The sequence below is a fragment of the Poecilia latipinna genome, unplaced genomic scaffold, assembly GCF_001443285.1.
Source record: "Poecilia latipinna isolate Pla-1442-1.1 unplaced genomic scaffold, P_latipinna-1.0 Scaffold1131, whole genome shotgun sequence".
Lineage (NCBI taxonomy): Eukaryota > Metazoa > Chordata > Actinopteri > Cyprinodontiformes > Poeciliidae > Poecilia > Poecilia latipinna.
This window is the reverse complement of record NW_015113747.1, coordinates 166,072-185,054: the sequence shown is the minus strand read 5'-3', so window position 1 is coordinate 185,054 and position 18,983 is coordinate 166,072. Positions and strand designations below refer to the sequence as shown.

At 37.4% G+C, this 18,983-nt stretch overlaps 1 protein-coding gene across 1 annotated transcript in view; it reads right to left on the bottom strand.

The window, feature by feature from the left end:
* The window catches only part of grid2 (glutamate receptor, ionotropic, delta 2), a 179,552-nt gene that overhangs the window by 18,018 nt on the left and 142,551 nt on the right, over window positions 1-18,983 (bottom strand). Inside the window, exon 12 of the mRNA XM_015052766.1 lies at window positions 4,510-4,750. Within this exon, the coding sequence (XP_014908252.1) occupies window positions 4,510-4,750 (241 nt within the window). The remainder of the gene's footprint in view (window positions 1-4,509; window positions 4,751-18,983) is intronic.

The following is an 18,983-nucleotide window of genomic DNA, read 5'->3' as shown; positions in this document are numbered from 1 at the left end:
GAGTCATAGTTTCGTGGTGCTATAGGAGGGGTGCCGAGGGGAAGGGGGGGGGGACTGCAAACAAGGAGATGATGGCAGGCAGTCATATACTAGAGCTGCATATGACGAAATGTAAAATACTAACCTTTTTTCTTCTCTTACAAACATTGAACTACCATCCATCAATATGTATAAGTAGAATTAAGGTTAGCTGAAGAGGAATTTACACTAAAGTTAACCACTAGCAGAATCTCTGGAAAACAGATACATAGTAGGTCTCTTCTGGCAAAGATGTACAAGAAATAATAATCTTACCGCAGGTTGTCAAGTTACAACACCAAAGAAAAGGTTCAAACTGAGTAAACAAATAGTTAGGAGCATTACAATTAAAGGTCAAGAACCAGATACTGGGCCGGTGTGCCTTGACCAGATAAGAGGAGGGTCTGCTGTAAAATGACGGCATGTGAAAATCAGTGTTTTCTTCCAAAACCTTGGAATAGTTTGTTAGAGTTCAAGGCCGCAGGAGGTCAAACAAGAAGAATTTAAAATCAGGAGAAATTAAATAAAAAGCTTGTGGATCTCACCTGAACACTGAATTTAGGTTATTAATTCAGCAGGATAGTGAACATGTGGAAATCGACACAGAAATAGTTCACCAGACACCAAATCAATCTTCTTTCATGTCCACCTCGAGTCTCTACATTTAATTTTTATGGAAAAGCTTTTAGACGAGCTGAAGAAAAAAAAAAAACTTGAGAGAGAACTCAGGAGCCTGAACTGTCTGATCATGCAGAAAGAAACGGTCAAATATCGCTCTCTGTAGATGCTCCAACCGTGTAAGATGTTATACCAGGAATTTAGCGCCGTTCTATTGTATAAAATGTTGAATGTGTGGGTACTAATAGTTGTGCTATCAGTTAGTTTAGAAAAACCAACCTTTTCTTAACATGTCTTTTGTTCTACGTAATAAACGGCCTCAATCTAAATGATGGGTATGTCAGTGTGTATGTTGCTGGAATAAAAGCTAACATTTAAAATCCACATGTACTGCAAATGAAATAGATTTTTAAATAGATTAATAGCCAAACAAACCCCAGGTACATTTAATAAAGATACCCACATTCCTGATCCTTTCCAAGCAGAAGCAGTTTATCCCTTAGACTGCAATATGGAAGGAAGAAGAAAAACTTCCACGTGATTTGTCACAGAATCCTGTGCCCACTAAAGTGATCAGATCCTATAAAATGTATCATTCAAGTCACAAACCCAACATTCAGTGGCAACAGCAAACAAATGCAATTTCAGCTTGCTGTGCATTTGTGCACTTAACGTCAAAGGGCTGCTTTAGTCTCAACAGCAAAAATCACTGAAGGATTCACCTACATTTCAGAAGCTGTAGTAAAGTCATCCTCCAATGTTTTTTTTTTTTTTTATGATTTACTGGACCCCACTTATTTAATCATTTGTAACGAAAGGATAATAGAGTGTTCCTGCTGAAACTTTCTCCTAAATTACTTTCCAGATGACTGGGGTTATTGGTCTTTTATAATGAAAAGTAACCCGATCGGTCGTTAAATCATCCTCGGCAAAGTCGCAATTTCCATCTCTCATCTTTGTGTAATTTTTCTAAATTAATGTTCATGTCACTTACAATGACCGAAAAAAAAAAAAAAAAACACAATGCAAACAAAAATAAAGATTAGATGGAGCATATTTCTAGTACTTGTTTTTAGAAGATAGGATCAAAACGGGACGATTAAAAATTATGTGTGTGTGTGTGTGTGTGTGTGTGGTCATGAATATTTACCCTCTTTAAGCCTCAAAATCAGTAATAAAGGCTGTTCGACCATCCAGAGCCCCTTCTCTCTGATTGACAGAGCTATTGGAATTAGGACCGGCAGTTCAATAAAAAGGGAGGAAACGTTTCCTCATTAATTCTCTTAAGCCATTATCCTCAATTTAACCTTGACCTGCCTTTATCAAGCTGCTTCCTACGAGGGGGGAAAAAAAAGCAATTGTTTGAAGCGGAAGTAATTCACCTGATGGCAAACACATTTTCCGCAAAAAATTAATCTGTGCTGCTTCATGTGCTGGTCCAATTTGTTGCAGTCACATAAATGATTAACTCTAAACCAGAAGTGAAAATATTATTTCATACATAATTACGTCCCTTTGAGTCTCTCACTGGCATGCTGTGCATATCAAATCTGTGACACTTTTGTGCAATTTTGAAGTTTTGATTAAAGTTATTAACGTGAACCCGTTTTCGCCCTCTGTGTTTTGGTAAACATAGCAGTGGGCCTGGGGGGTAAATAAAAATAGTTGGTGATAGAGGATGAATGGAGGCAGGTTTAAGAGGCTTTTAGATATTCTTTTTCCCCCCCTCTAGTTCAAATAAGGACAAACTTAGAAAACGAACTTAAAAAAAAATATACATAATTTTAAAAAACTGATGAAAAGGGTTGAGGCTTGTGCTTGTACGACCTAAAGAAGAGCAACTCGACATGCATCTATTTGGCTTTCTTACTGAAAACATCACCTACGACAGAATGATGCAGCTAATACAGCTACTGCATCGCAGCGGACAGAAGGCTTCCTACCAGAGGAAGACGTTACCGGAGTTATTTTGATTGCTTCCAATGACATCCCTGCTGAGGTGATCATCAGTACATAGCCTGATTAGGTATTTCACGTGGTGCAGCTGCTAATTTACGACGACGGAACGCTGCCGCTGTTTTGGGAGGGACAGACGTTGATATAGACATCTATGTTTAACACAGTGACTCAGTAGTTTTGACTCTTGCTATGTTCCGCTGCACGCCAACAGGCCCTCGGGCTGCTTTGTATTCTACTTTTAAAGTTGCCCGCATCCGCTCCTCTCATACAACCACAGACTGCGATTAACAAATAAAGGGTTGATTAATTTGTTTGCACTCGCATCGTTTCAGATTAGTCAACACATTAACAACACTACTAATTAAACTCTGAAAGAAGGTGGTATTTTGCAAGAAGCTACTTACTGTAACTTGATGTTGAAAAACTGGGAGATAAACGATGATGATTTAAAACTGTCAGCTGAAAATAACGACCCCCCAATGCTCAATTTAGAGATGTTAAATAATCAGTGGGAAAAGATGTAGATGTGGCATGATGAATACGATTGTCTCATCTACTGTGCTAGATATTTGCTTTGACAAATCATTGCCAGATAGTGATGTAATGAGAATGAAAGAAAAAAGGGGAAACGCATAACTTTAAAAAAAAAGAACTCCTTCTCCAATTAGGTTCAGTTAAATTTGTCGCTTAATTCACCTAGACCCATATTAGTTTGCTTTTGGCAGAGGGAGTCCCTTCGGTTAATCACTTTGATAATTTAATGGTAACTCTAATGAACAAACAATTAAAATTAATAACATGACAGCACCCTCTCTGAACTGACTGTCTCAACAAGATGGGGGATTGTTTTGGAACGTGAACTTAATTCTCTGACTTTGTTTCCGCGTGTACATGAGATCAGCCCCCGACATGTCAATGAAGAGGAAATATAGAGCTTGGAGGGTATTAATGTGCATTGATGTTTCTCAACAACAAAAAATAAAATAAAAAAAAATTAAAAAGTTCAGGAGAAGGAAGGCTGAAGATATCTTTAAAAAATTCTTCATGTTTTTTTTTTTTGCGTTTTACCTCATGCAAGATCAACAATTATAGTAGCTGCTTATAAGAAGCTGGAAATTGTCCACTCATCTATTCTGCCCATCATTTTCTAATTTTCTTTTGACCAATATCCCTTTTGTATTACCTCTAGTCTTCAAAAAATATGTCTACCCTTTAAAGTCATTCTTCTGTCACATAGCAATTTTGTTTTACAGTGCATTTTACTGTGATTTTACGTAATAGACCAACATAACTGTAAAACAGAAGGAAAAATTCACACAGTTTACCAGATGCCATTCAAACAAAAATGTAAAAGAATGGAAGGTATTTGTAAAACCACCTTTCCCTGCAAATGTAGCTGCAGTATTTTGCAGCGTGTCGTCACTAATTTTGCATATCTAGAGACTGAAACCTCTGCCCATTCTTCTTTGCAACATAAGTCAGGCTGACACTGGTTAGATGTAGAGCTTCTGCAAACATTGATTTGCAGCTGTGCCATATCTTTATATTTCTCAGGTGATGCTCTAAACTCCTCCACACTTTTCTTTTAGCCCTTTCCTGGTGAGATCCTTGGTTTTCAAGATGCCATTTATTCACTATAAGTTCTCTAATAAAGCTCCACGGCCTTCATGGAGCAGCTGTTCTCACGCAGATATTAAATAAGACACATGTATCTTTTTTCTTGAACTTCACAATTATTTGTATTGGTCAATGACATACCATCCCAATGAAAAACATTGCGTTTTCTTCAGATTCAATCTTTATGACTTTTTTTTTGTTTTTTTGCAAGCCTATTTTTTTCTTTTCACACAAAATGATCTGAAGTATTCCTTGGACTACGGTATCATTCCTTCTTAAGGTCATCCTCTCCCATACCTCCTTGGAGGGAACCCTAGATCCCTTCCGCCGTGACCACCAGCTTTCCACCATAGCAATGAGGCAGGAGAGAACCACGCCGGCTGCCAGGACGCAGAAAACTCCGGCAAAGCTGTGGATGTCGAGCGCGTTGCCACGCTGCCGCGTCTGGTCTGAGCTGTAGAGGTCACACGGGCTGTCTTTGGGCCACCACTTGAGTTTCAGGATGTCCATGTCGCCGTTCTGTTGGAGTTCCAAGATTCTGGGAGGCAGGGAAGAAATGGAAGTGTATATGAAGAGAACCAATAGAAACTAAAATCAAGCCTATTTTGAAAGAAAACATCAGCTTTCTATTGCAGCAAACGCAATGCACAGGAGTGAATAAGCAAGCAGCAGAATTCAGATTAAAAATAATCAAGTAATTGATGGGACTTGAGCTGCATTTTTATGATTAGAGAGGCAAAAACAGCCAGGGAAAATAAATTATCTGCATGAATCATCTGCACAACACCCAACACTGCAGAGTTGACTGCAGCTGTTGTAACTCCTCTCCGCCATTTGATGGCAGTGTTGATCAGCTGAAATTCCCCAGGATCCCCCCCAATACCCATATTGGGCTGTCAAACTCATTATGGCTAACATTAATATGTTTTGCAGCACAGCACAAGTACGCTGCCACAATGTCATTATGCAGCTTAGCTTTAGTCACACGATTGATGGCTTCAGAGAGGATACAGCTCAGAGGTTGATGGGGTCCCTCTGCTAGCCTTCAGTTTATTATTTAACTGGGTTGTTCGTTTTGGTTTGCAGGAGAGCCGCAGATGCAGACACTCGGAGAACAGCTTATATTTAATAGGAGATCTGACATGAAGCGGAGAGTGGTACATGGAAAAAAAAAGGAACACATAAAATGAGAAAAGAAGAATATAATGCCCTCACAGACGCATTCATAATAATACAGACGGCTATAATCCAGCATGAGCAAGTGAGCCACCACACTGGCTGTTAATGCACAAAGGGAGACGCAGTCTAAGACATAAAGTAACGAACTTGATTGCATAAATGTCCAAGCAAACCTAATAAGGATTCTTCCATGTTCTCATCAATGATTTGCAAAACTTCCTGGGAGGGCATTCCTCCTTTAGTTGCAGCGACAAAAAGGAAAAAAAAAAAAAAAAACCAGATCTGTGCTCTTTACTTTGTTTTTCAGCGTATGCGAAGCACACGGAAAATCAGCAAATGCAAACAAACCCTGCAGCCAACTCATTTATTCACAACAACTGGAAAAAACATGGATCATTTTGACATGAATCAGACTCAACCTGCCACTTCAGAATCAAAACAGTCTCATTCAGAAATGTAATTTTATCACTTCATAAGCTTTTCTGTGTGGGGAAACAACATGATTAAAAAAGAAAATTCATCATGATATTGATTGTCTTCTGCTTGAGTTTTGAGTAGATTAACTCACAGAGGTGTGTTTATGATCTTTCTATTCTATATTCCCAGATGAAGAGCCAGAGTGATCTGCATTGTCAGTAATAATGATAAAGTCAATAGAAGGTATATTAAGGGTTGTGCTGTAAAGATACTGGAACTGAGACTCAGTCAGGGTCAGTCAGTCATCCATGCATCTTTCCCACTCTCCCTCCTTCATCCATTCCTTCATCCATCCATCCATCCATCCATCCATCCATCCATCCATCCATCCATCCATCCATCCATCCATCCACACACACATACATCCATGGGGAGCTGACACATATTTCCAGCAGGTGAGAGACTGGTAACTTCCTGGACAGACCATCATAAGACTGCATGTATGTATGCATGCTAAGTTCAATGAGTAAGTTTGTGTGTGTGTGTGTGTGTGTGTGTGCGTACATGATTATCTGCCTTGTGTTTTCTTTGTTGCTCTTAATGTCTTATAAAAATAGATAGATGGATATTAGCATATAACTTTAAGATTAGACTAGGTTTCAGTTTATGTAAAAACAACAAAGGAAAAATGCAATTGCACAAAACAGAAACCAAACACTTCCAAAGTCCATAAGTCTGTCTACATTTCAGACTAAAATGAATAAAACATTTAAAGTAGTTCTTCCAAATAATAATAATAATAATAAAAATATCTATAAATATTTCTTTAAGCCAAAAAGGTAATTAAACTTCTGAAGAAAATGCTGTGTGATATCAGTTTAGAGAAATTATCTTATTGCAAACTTTGGTACAGTCAAGATGATGGATCATTGTAAGCACAAACGCCTGCTACAGCTTCTCCAGTTGATTACTTTGCCAAAGCTCAAAAGTTATATTTTGTCTATCGAGGTGGAGTTACTCTTATGACTGTGAATGTCACTTTGCTGAAACTATCTCTCAGTTTTATTTCCCAGACTACTGTCTTGGATTGAAACCGTGATTTTCTGAGGTTCTTCCAGAAGACAGTCCTGAATGGAGCGCTTAACAGGTGAAGCTCACTAAGCTTTGGAGATAAGATTAGACTGGAGCTTACTGATCAATTTTCAGCAACACAGTCAGTGTGAGAAGGCATTTTGACGATGATGAAGACACAGGTGTTCTCAAAATGTTTGAATATAATATGCCTAAAAAGCTGATTTGTGTGCTGATTTTTTCGTAGTTGAGCCAAACTACTCCGACGTTGAAGCAGCAGCAGAACCTAGCATCAGGAATCCTGGTGTCGTTTTGAGTGATATAAAACTTGATTCGCATCAGACTCACTCTGGGTGCACCCTTGTCTTCTGCAGTTTAGCTTTCGTATCATGAACTGATACTGGTTTTCCCCAAAGGATTGAGAGTCATAAAGATGTGTTGTTCCCAGACTCAGAGGAACCTCAATATCTTTCTGGGTTAGCAGCGACTTCCACCACACACCTCTCCCATGGATGACATTATTGCCCGTGTCTTTCAGACAGTGGAGCCGTGAACACTGACCTTTACTGAGATAAGAGACTTGGATTCCCTTAGTGGGTTTCGTTTGATCTTTTGAGTGGTTTTGGAGGATATAATACGTCTGATGGCCTCTGTGGGTGTTGCTGCTCTCTGTGGATGTGTAGAGTTTAAAATGCCTTTGATAATACAATTTAGGAAAACAGAAAACCAAACGTTAAAATCCACCATTAGATGAAAACAAAAATTATTTCCAAATCAATAACCAAAAAGACTTTTAGGAATACACAAAAAAGAGAAAAAAAAAAAACAAAAAAACATTATCACTTCAGGATTAATAAAACTTACCATTATAAATTATTCAACAAGTGGATGTCTTTATAGTTATTTAGATATGTGAAAGGAAATGTGTGAAAATTTTCATTTTTTGAATGCATAAAATCCATTACCTTTAAAGTTTTACAATTTTTTTCATCAGAAGCTTGACCATGGATTGTTGAGAGTAGTTTGTTTCTGTCTGAGAATAGTACACACATCTACTACTACTATAACAAAAAAACAACTCGTGTTGGTTTCATGAGGTTTTAACATGTTCTTTTCATACTTCTGCCTTATTAGAGTGTTTAAAATATTAGCATATTTCTGTTTAATCTGAAAAAAAAAATAAAATAAAAAATAAAAATACCCTGTCAGAATGCTTCAGCGCCACACAGCTAACCTGCTCTCTAAAATTTAACATGCACCCTTGCCAATTTGTTTCTAGTGAGAGTATCACAGAGAGATTACAGACAAATTCATGTGAGTTCAAACACGATTGCTTTTCCCTCAAAGCAACATTGGGCTTTTACACAGTTCTGACCTTTTTATCTGTCAGTCTGGCAACAGATGCTTTACACACACACACACAAACAACCCTGTGCTCTGACAAACAGCTTCACAGAAAGTCGTATTACATGCACCTTAATAAGAGGGAACACAAACAATCCCAACTAAAAACAAGACATCCAAGGTTTTGTCAAAGTGTTTTATGATTTCTTGCATGTAATTTATCCATGTTCTGAAGAAGTCGAGGCAAGGCATTTTTTTTTTTTTTCTGTCAAAATAAGAGCATAAGTGCATGTTTTGGGGAGCTGCCCATTATCTCGACTCATAAGCTGACTGTTCATTTGAAAACAGATTGTCACGGCAAAAAGATTTTGTGTGACACTTATAAACAGCAGCCGATTCATGTTTCATGTACTTTAACATTTCTGAATATTGTTACAGCCTTTTAATATGCGAGGAGTCAATAACTGAAGCTAGATTCTGTAAAAAAAAGTTCACTTTTGACATTTGGAGGAAAAAAAAATCTGTTATTATTAAAAATGGCAGAGGTGACATTATGCTTTCAAGTTCTGAAACATAATGTCACCGTACAGGAAAATCTATATGATTTTGAAGGGCTACGAGTTTAATCTACAACTCATAAAAGAAAGATCAAAAGGATGTCAAGCTAAACCGCAAACAGGAACGAGTCAGGATATGAGGACCGAAACAGGCATTCCAGATACAGATTCCATCCCTGGTGGAATTATTTGGGTGTGGCTAAAACTTCATGTATCATTAAGGTTTTTGAGAGAGGACATAGCAGAACAGATTTGAGATTCAGGACAGAGTGCCTCCACTCAGCCCTCTATTACGACCCTGTCTGCCAGTGCAGCTCATCATCTATCATTCTGCACTAATTGGTCTATCAGAGTTATGCAAAGGCTGCTTCCCTGATGGGCTCTTGAATCAAACCAGAACACTTACATACACTGACAAGAACATAGCTCCTCACACACATATTAGATCCATTTACATTTGTCTCACTGGTGTTATCCTGCTCACTGATTCACAGAAAAACAAGGAGGACCATAATGAGAAAAGTGTGGCTGATGTTTAAAGTTCTATGCTTCAAATATGATGTGGGCAAAGAAAAACCTCAGTTTTAATCTCCAATATCCAACCACACTATATTAACATACTATTCCTTCACCAGTTGAGTCCTACAGTGTGTAGAGACTATAGTGGATTTTTGCTTTATTTAATCTTCAAAACTCTTGTACCAGTTAGCTCAAGGTCTTTCTAAAACCTCTCTGAATGCTCTCTGGCCATCAAAGAAATATTATTATTATTAGTTTGACTTCATTCTCACAGATCTTGTGAGGAGTACCTAGTTGTGGCTGAGCTATTGGGAAATTACTATAAATATACATCTTCTTTCTACTCCTGGATTGTGATCCCAAAGGGGCTCAGTGGAAAAATCAGGATATATGTGCCTGTAATCAAATCCGTAAGTGTGTTTTGCAACATTATGGTGGAAACGGTCATGAGGTCAGACACATTGTTGCTTTTGCCCATTATGACATGCTTCTTATGTGATACCTTGGTAGAGAGAAACCTTTTATAAGCCACTAATTAGGACTAAACAAGCTGCTATTATTTGCCACTGAAAGGTAATAGGAGTATCTTCTGAACATACAGATTTCAGCCATTTGATACATTTTTTATGCCCTTATTCGTGTCCTTTTCTGTGTTCCATTCAGAATCCCTGTTTCATCACACATTTTTTTGCACATAATTTATATATTTGTTATAATTTGTATGTGTGTACTTTTTTTTCCTGCATCTTTTCATTTAGAATGCCAAGTCTGGTGTTAAAAAGTACATACAGTCCATACATTAAAAAAGGTTTCTTCCATAAACCCATTTGACAATGCAGTTAAATGTATAAAAGTTGTGCTCAATGGCATTAAATCTTTATCTATATTTCTGTTAATATTTTGTAGATGTGCAAAAAAAACAACAAAAAAAACACTGTCCTGAGATAACCAGTATTCCCCCACACTCCCAGAAAAGCAGGGCATGCCTTTTAAAGTTGGAATATAATTTCTGGAAATGACAAATTGAGTACTGACAATTTAGAAAATGAATTATTCAACACTAACATTAATACTTAATATTATTTCAGGCAAATTCTGTATTGAAACAATTGTCAAACACATCTTTGTTGACTAGATTTCTCTCTCATGGCTACGTTTTCACAGCTAAATAGGTTTTGTGGGAGAGTGCACCAGAGAAAGTGAGCATGTTGATGTTCATTTTTTTTAATACACAAAAGCAGTTACCACGGTTCTCCATTTGTCCCTATGCCATGGCTGACAGGCAGGATGAAAGGCCACTGTGCTCTGCCTGACAAAAACACTGGTTGAGTCAAAGGGTTCCTGCAGTACGCCATCTGTCTGACTCTAATTTGGTTGTCGCTGTCTCAGCAAAGAACCCCATCTTCTCTCAAACAACAAAAACAAAAAAATCCTTCCCCACACAGGCATGAAAAACTGTGACAAGTAAACAGACAACAAATGTGAAAGCCAGAATTACCTTTAAATGCCTATTTAGAAAGATTAAGACAACATTTATCCTCCATGGTAAAAACAAAGGTAGGAAACAAAACAAAACAAAAAAAATCACAAGTCATCATTTAAATTGTCTAAACGTATCTCACCAACTTTGCACATTAGTCTAGCTTCCCTATTTTACACTGTTTATTGAGGTTCATGTTCAACTAAAAACAATATTTTATTTTCTCTGCTATCTTTTCCCTTTAATATCTTTTAATGTACTCGTCTTAATTTTGCTTCTTGTTTTATTTTTCCTTTGCAAATTTCTGTTATTTCCTTAAAGGGGAGGTATTATATATTTTCTAGGCACATAGCACCATTTTATACTGAAATCAAGTAATTATGTTGCTCTCAGTTGTTATAACAATGCTGTATGTGTCACAGATAACTTGAAAGAAATTTTGACTTCACAGTTTCACACCTCGAGATTGGCCTCTGTCTCTTTAAGAAGCTCCTGCTCTTTCCGACACACTCCAAGGAGGAGCTTTGTGAAAATTAAGGGTACACCTATAAATCGACCCTGATTTCCTTAATTTTGGAAGATCAATGATTGGCCAATATTTACATGTGAAGGTGATCTTAGCCACTAATCTTATCTACTTCAGCAAAGGTCTAAAAATCAACCACTGTCCGTGAGAGAAGTTTGAAGTTAACAATAGTTAACCCATTGGTGCCAGCTCAGTGACTTTCTTGCTATATTTAGCAATGTTTCAGACAAAAAATAAAAAATAAAAAATCAGTCACGCACAAGAGGTAGCACAAATATCAGATTTACATTAGCAGGAAATCAAATGCTTTCTAATAGACTAAAATGTATGCCATAAAGAATGGGTGAAGAGTTATTGTCTTACATTGTGAAGCAAAGTGCATGCTATAGCCTCAGTATAAGATGTCTTAAAGTCTCGGGTCTTTTTCGGAGTAACATCTGTCTTATGTGAATAGCTACACAGGTAAACACCAGCGTATTTCCATCTGTAAAGGAACATGAACATTGTAAGCAACATATGTCTATAAAACAGCTGGTCTGGTGAAGGTGTGCATTAGTGGCATGTGTAATGACTTATCTTGCTTTAAGATGGCTGCATTTCCCTTTGGAGACACACGAGCACAAGTCTCCCACTGGTCGTTAAAGCAAATGAGCACGGGTTACTCATGTGTTAAGGCGGGTTGTGAAGGTGTGTGCTCTTGTGTGTCTACACACTCTACTGCTGTCTCAACATTCTCTCCGCAGTAGCCGTTATTGCGTTTAGACTGGATGTTACCATGGCAACGCTATGGCTCCAGCCTTGATGGTGGGATGATCACACGTTATTAGTCAGTTCGAACCAGCAAAAGGAAACATCACAGTGATTTGCATAGAGGACTAAAGGGCACTAGGCTGGAATGAAAAAAAAAAGAAGAAAAAACAGACTGAATGAAAAGGAAACTGGTTTAAGACGGATATAAAAAGACAAGCTTTACAGATGGAGAAAGACATTTGGCTTACACAATTACAAAAAAAACAAAAAAAAAAACAGATAACTACATATAAATTGTGTGAACAAATATAACATTTATGTTTTTGTTCCATTTCAGGGAAGATACAACTGGATGGCTTGGTATTTTTATAACTGGCATCACCTTTCAAAGGACATCATCCGTCCAAAAAGAGGAGGAGGAAAACCTAAAAATCTATCTTTCATGCACCATCCTTCATCTCCTCATCTCTAAAAGTTTAAAGTTCCCCCACATAACATGCTTTGATTTATTAAAATGTTGTAAATTATCTTAAATTTCCTATTATAGCTATAATTTGTGGTTACCATAGAGGATTGCAATTCAATTAACCCTCTTTGTTTAATCTGGCACATCAAGCACACAAATAAACATTATATATATTTTTATGGGTAGCCCCCAAAGTGATAAATAATCCTGTTCTTCAGTCTTCAGCACCATGTGTGTTGAAACATTTCTGTTTCATGTTCCAGTGCTTTTGTCTTTTATTTTGTTTCACACCTATCTCCAAATACAGCTCCATCTCCACACACACACACACACACACACACACGCACACACACGCACACACACACACACACACACATATATATGCACACACACATTTATATTACAACATCCATAGTAATCATTGTGCATTTAACTGCAGTTAGTGTACAACAGTTTTAATAGGTTTAGTGTATGTAATGCAAAATAAAACAAAAAAACATACATTGTTCAATTTAAAGAGGAAATGGTTTTGTCATCTTAAGTGTATAGTTTAATGCTTTGTTAATTTGCACCTTAGGTGTCATATTTTTAAGTTTGACAGACATTTAATATTGATAATATTCTTGTTAGCTAATCCTTTTTAAAGTGATTCTACTCAGCTGGATATTTTTTTTCATCTGAGTATGCTTTTTTATATAACTATACTTTTTTTTTCTTCTATTGTGGATTTGCCCGTACTGTGCAGTCTTTTTTGTTGTTGTTCAACTATTTGAATGTGCATGCTTACATTTACATTTAATCTGCTGCTGGGACACCTTATATGTCCCCCTGTGGGACAATAAAGGGTATTTCTGTTTTTTGATTTCCTGATTTCAGAGCAATGCTTTTTTTTTTTTTTTTTTAATAATGTGTAACTTTATGATGATTTTATTAATGAGCTTCATAGTGATGCAGTTGTTAGCACTATTACCAAGCGGCAAAAGGATTCAGGGTTCAAATCCAGGCCAGGGCCTTTCTGCATGGAGTTTTGTATGTTGTCTCCATGCATGAGTGAGTTCTTAAAGGGTACCCAGCTTCCTCCCACGGTCCCAAAACATACATGTTAGGTCAGCTGGTCTAAACTGCCCTTAGGTATCAGTGTGTCAGTGCATAGTCGTTCTGCATGTCATGTGCAAGTCCTGTGTGTGTCTGTGTTGTTCTGTTATGTACGACCTGGATGCTTTTCCGGGGCGTACCCTTACTGCCACCCAATGAACCCTGGAGATGGCTTGTGCATGAGCCTGCTCAGATAAGCCAAATGGATTTTTATTAATATTTAATAGCAGTCTTTAGATACGTATTGGTAAAAATTAGACAGGCTCCTGTGGGACGCAACTGCAAAACTCAATATTTTCAGAGATGCGCAATACATAAAAAAACAACTTAGCACCCAGCCTGTTTCACAAAGAGCTGCTCCTGCTGTTACAAATGTCCCAGGTTGAGTAAAAATGGACTGTTAGGCGATATCAAAACCATGTTTCTACACCCCTGTTGAGGTACAGGGGAAAGTCTCTCTGTCTCAGGACAAGGCTGCAGCGAAAAGAGACTACAGCAACAAAGTGAGTTTTGAAAGTCGGTTATCTCAGCACCTGGCAAACAGATTGTTGAGTCACTGGTATTGATCAGCTTCGCTTTCAACCTCTCGATATATTGGGGCTATTTTCTGCTACAGGACAGTAAAAATCTCACATATAGCTCTTTAAATGCACCATAACTCCAGATATTGTGTTGATTCTGCATTCTTCCCCAAAGCTCATCCGTAGGCCACCATAAATGAAGGCGCTATCTCAAGCTTCTTTTTACTTAAAGTTTTATAGTAACTGTAGCAAGATAAATTACAGTGCACAGTGACTTGGACGATTAGGCAGAATGTGAAATGGTTTGGTGAATTAGAAATGCCAAAATGAACTGCAGTGTTTTCTGTAAAAGGTGTCAAGACATCTGGAGAACAGAGAATTATCTAACAGTTATACAAATGTTATTCCCCTGCTATCTTGGCAGCAAGAAGTCTATTAGAGAAAATGAACAGTTGAATTTGTCAATAGAAGATAGATGGAAAGAGAACACAGTAGCAGAGGGAGAAGCTAAGTGAATTGAAAAACAGTGGAGAGTTTTGAGCAAGGAACTTGTGCAGTGTGTTAAGGCTGAATGGATGGCTGACAACAAACACACAGCTGTGGAAGGTAAGAGGAGAGATTAGAGGAGACTGGATCGAGGAAGATAGCTGGTAAGTGTAAAGAAAGAAGGAAAGACAATGGATATGATGAGTGTCCAGAGGAAGAATGTCAAATAAAATGAGAAGAGAAGGAGTAAAGAAGGGTACGAGAGACAGAGGTGTTATGCTAAAATGGGTTTCGCGCGCTGAGACGGCCGCTGACTGTCAGCTCCTTAAATGAGAACAACACCGGGTTGACAGCTCACTTACTCGCTCAACAAAAAGCTGGCAGCATCAGCATTCTCAGGCTGCATCACTCGAGTTAGTCCTTCAGGAAAACATGATGGAGAAAATAATGTTCCTATAATAAAGCATAAAAAGTTTTGAAACTTCTGATGAGAGCTGGGTCAGATGAGTCTGTGTCAGGGAGTGTGACTGAAGTGAGCACTGAAATATATGGAGAGACGCAACGCCTGACAGGTTTTTTTCAAGGTGGAAGAGTGACTGTTAGCATTTCAATTACTCTGTATAGGTTAGAGTGACATACTGATTATTAGTAAGGTCAGGCTTTACCTCAAGATCTTTGCACAAACATGCTTGTCAGGGAAAAACCCTGAAATATGGGTAAGTGCAATAATACCCTGAGTATTAAGGTCATTCTACTGAACTGTGATGCATTTATTTTGTATTTTTGGTCATTCTGCCATGGCCACCCTTATAAATGAGGTTTTAAATCTCAGTCTTTTCTGAATGAATAAAATAATAATACATTTCTGCCCTGAATAACGTCAGCCGGTTTGAAGGCAGTGCTGTTAGAAGCAGAAAACTCAAAATACACTAATGCTGTCTCCTGCAAAGTACAACTGTCTGAAATGATTCTCCACTTGCTTCAAAGAAAAGTAAATACTGAAGCACTCTGACCAGCAGTGACAGTTCAGAACCCTGAAGTCTGAAAAGTCTTTTCTTTTTCTTAACAGAGTCCTAGTGTCAGTCATTTCAGATATGAGAAACCCAATTCCAGCAATCTTAGTGCATACCAATTTATTTGTATTTTTGGTATCAAATAAAAAGAAAAACCAAAGAGGCTTCATCATTGGCTTTTCTTGTCACAAACTGAGTATTTTTATCCAAAGGGAACAAATGTCTAATCTGTCACATTAAGGAGATTAGATTCTAAAGATTGACTAAACCATATTTCATTGAAACAGCAGTTCTAGGAGCTGTTTTGAATAAACATTATAGAAAACATCAGTAAACTGTCTCTCACATCACATAAATTTCAAACACATCAAATGTCATGCATATTAAGAGCCCTTAAAGACAAGCCTGGGTTGTGCTTTTATGAGCCATGAAGGGGCTCATAAAACACATCAGCACGATGGTGAATATTTGTTTATTTTAAATTTAAACCATGGAACATTATTCAAATCCTGACAAGCAAAGAAAGTCAAAGATGAGACAGTTGTACCCACTCCAGTATTTTTGTAGTGCTATTCAATAAGCGTTCACTGTAAAAGAAACAAAATCAACAGACATTTTGACAAACTTTGTCAAAACACCCATTTTAGCAGTTATCACAGGTTGGGAGTTATTTCACCATGAAAGCTCTTTCTGCATGCACTGCTCATTTGAGGCCTACCCATACATTTTTAACAATGGTGAGGTCAGAGCACTGCAGGGGTTATGGCAAACCCATCAGAATGCACCTCTTAAGGTAGCTCTGGGAACTTCGAGGTGTGCTAGAAATCATTATTCGTTGACACCACCAGTACCTTTCATCTTTTTCTGTAAACAGATAGTGTTTGCCTCCAGATTGCACTTTAATTGCATCTACGCTTCCCAAGACTTTCCAAAACCCTCTAATGTCTCAATGCCAAAGAAAGACTGAAGTACCAGTCTTTCTTTGGTATTGCTGCTGCAGAAGCCTCCGTTCTCAAAAATAACTTTACTTATTGCACCTTAATCAGCAAGACCAGCAAGTTTTAGTTTTCTTCTTTTGTATTTTTTTTGTTTACAGCAAATCTTGTGAGAATATAGCAGTTGTCAATTGTGCCTATAAAATATTGTCTAAAATCAGACAAAACTTTAGAGAAACTCTTACCTGATTATAATGTTAATCTTAACATATGTATAATGTAACCTAAAATCAGACATCACAGTACCTCCAGCCTTACATATGCATACATTTTGGAGCTTTGTTACATTAGGAGATACTGACAGAACTAGCAATCTCAGAAATGGCACCATTAACATCCTGAAATAAATAGTATATTTTGTACGAAAAGAAAAAAAAAAAAAGCCCTGTATCTAATAAAGATGCCACCGAACACTTTGTAAAGCCATAATCCTTTCTTACATTTACAAACACAATCCACTCCAGACATATTTCCAAGTAGGCACACAATGCAATGGATTACATATGTAGGCCCATTTCTCAACTAAGAAGGATGGTCAAGTGAAGCAAAACAGAACCGATTTCAAATCACTACTGTTTTATCCGGATGTTGTGAGGTGTGCAGCCAACTATGGTGACCAGTTCAGGATGATCATCAGACTCTTAATTTTATTTGCACTTCTTGTTACTTCCATGATTGTTCAAAATTGTTTGTGCATGCTGAAATAACTACTAATTTTGAGCTCCAGTAAAAAATGAAACAAAATAAAAGAAAAAAAAGGAGGACAAGTGTTAAAACCCTGAATGTCAGGTCCTTTTCCAAAGCTCCTGACCTTTCAGTTAACAATGGGACAAAAAGAAAGAAGAAAGGTTATTTACCCTGGGGTCCTTGGTCCCATGAGTAAAGTTCGCAAAGCTTAATTATTCCAATCAGCGCTTTCAGGGTTCAATGTCATACACTGTGTCAGTAAAGTTTTCAATTAAGCATCATTAAGCCACAGTGTGTGGGTGAACTGGAATCCATTATCAAGCTGAACTATGAGAAACATTGCACAGAAGTACAACTACCATTAACTACCATTAAACATTTCAAAAGCAGAAGTGAGACTGAAGTAGATATAGAGAGCGAGAGAGAGAGAGAGAAGAAGAGAAAGAGAGAAAGAGAGATTGATGTTGTTAACAGGGATTAATAAAGATTTATTGAATGAAAGTGTGTGGGCTGACTTTGACTGTGAAAAATTGGCGAAGGACCATCTGCTGAGAAATGGGAGAGCCAGACAGTGAAATAGAGAACAGAAAACACCAATACCTGGAAATGTTTTTATGATTTTGTCTTCTATAACAACATCTCTGTTTATGCCTTCCAAAACCAACAAACACAAGAGCTGCTATCACGCTATCATGTTATTGCCATTCATTTAAATGGCACAGGAAGGTGTGCGGCCATAGGTAAATGACCCTACAGCATGGTCTTCTCTTCTTCTCTTCCACATTTAACTGGCAGGTACACAATGGGATCTCCAGCTAAGCTACAATGCCACACACACAAAAAACACAATAAAAAATCCACAACATGGATGTCTGGTGTGTCACATCCCTGAGGCACAATCTATAGTCATAGTCAGTAAATTTAAATATCACTGAGGAAATGTTCCTTTATTCCAGTAACCCACCAAGTGAATTAATTTCACACAGATTAACATTTTCAAACCTGCATTTCTCTTAATTCTGATCATATTTTGCTTACAGCTAAAAATGACATGTATATGAGCTGATTAAAGATTAATATTTGCAAAAGGCACTTTTGATCTGACAGTGACACCTCATTGGAAAACATATTCTAATTTGCCGAATGTGACTGTAAAGCATAGGCTTCACAACTAAAGATTTATGTGAGTGCCAAGCAAATGTCACAGCAAAGAAAGCAGTCTGTAGTAATGAACCTTTTTTTTTACCTCAACATGCTGAAATGTTCGACTGATGACATTTTGACCTGCTTGTTCATTAATTCAAGTATTTGATCACCCAGGGGCAGTCGTAGACTCTTAAACTTTTAATTGGAAATGCTCAGCTAACACCAAGTACGCAAAACTAAAAACGAACACTATGAATTTTACAATGATTATAATAATTTATATGGACAATACAAAACAGGTACACATCAATGAAGTGAAGAGATTAAGATCTGTAAAATTATATTTTATGGAACAAGTTAATTCATTTATCAATATACTAACATACATGGGAAGAAAGCAAACAATGTAAATGCAGCTTAAAAAGGATGCCTTCACTACCCTTGAGGTCATTTTTTTAATTAAATTATATAGATTAAATTTAGTTTCTTAAACAGGGCTTGCTTTGATTGAATGCTTAG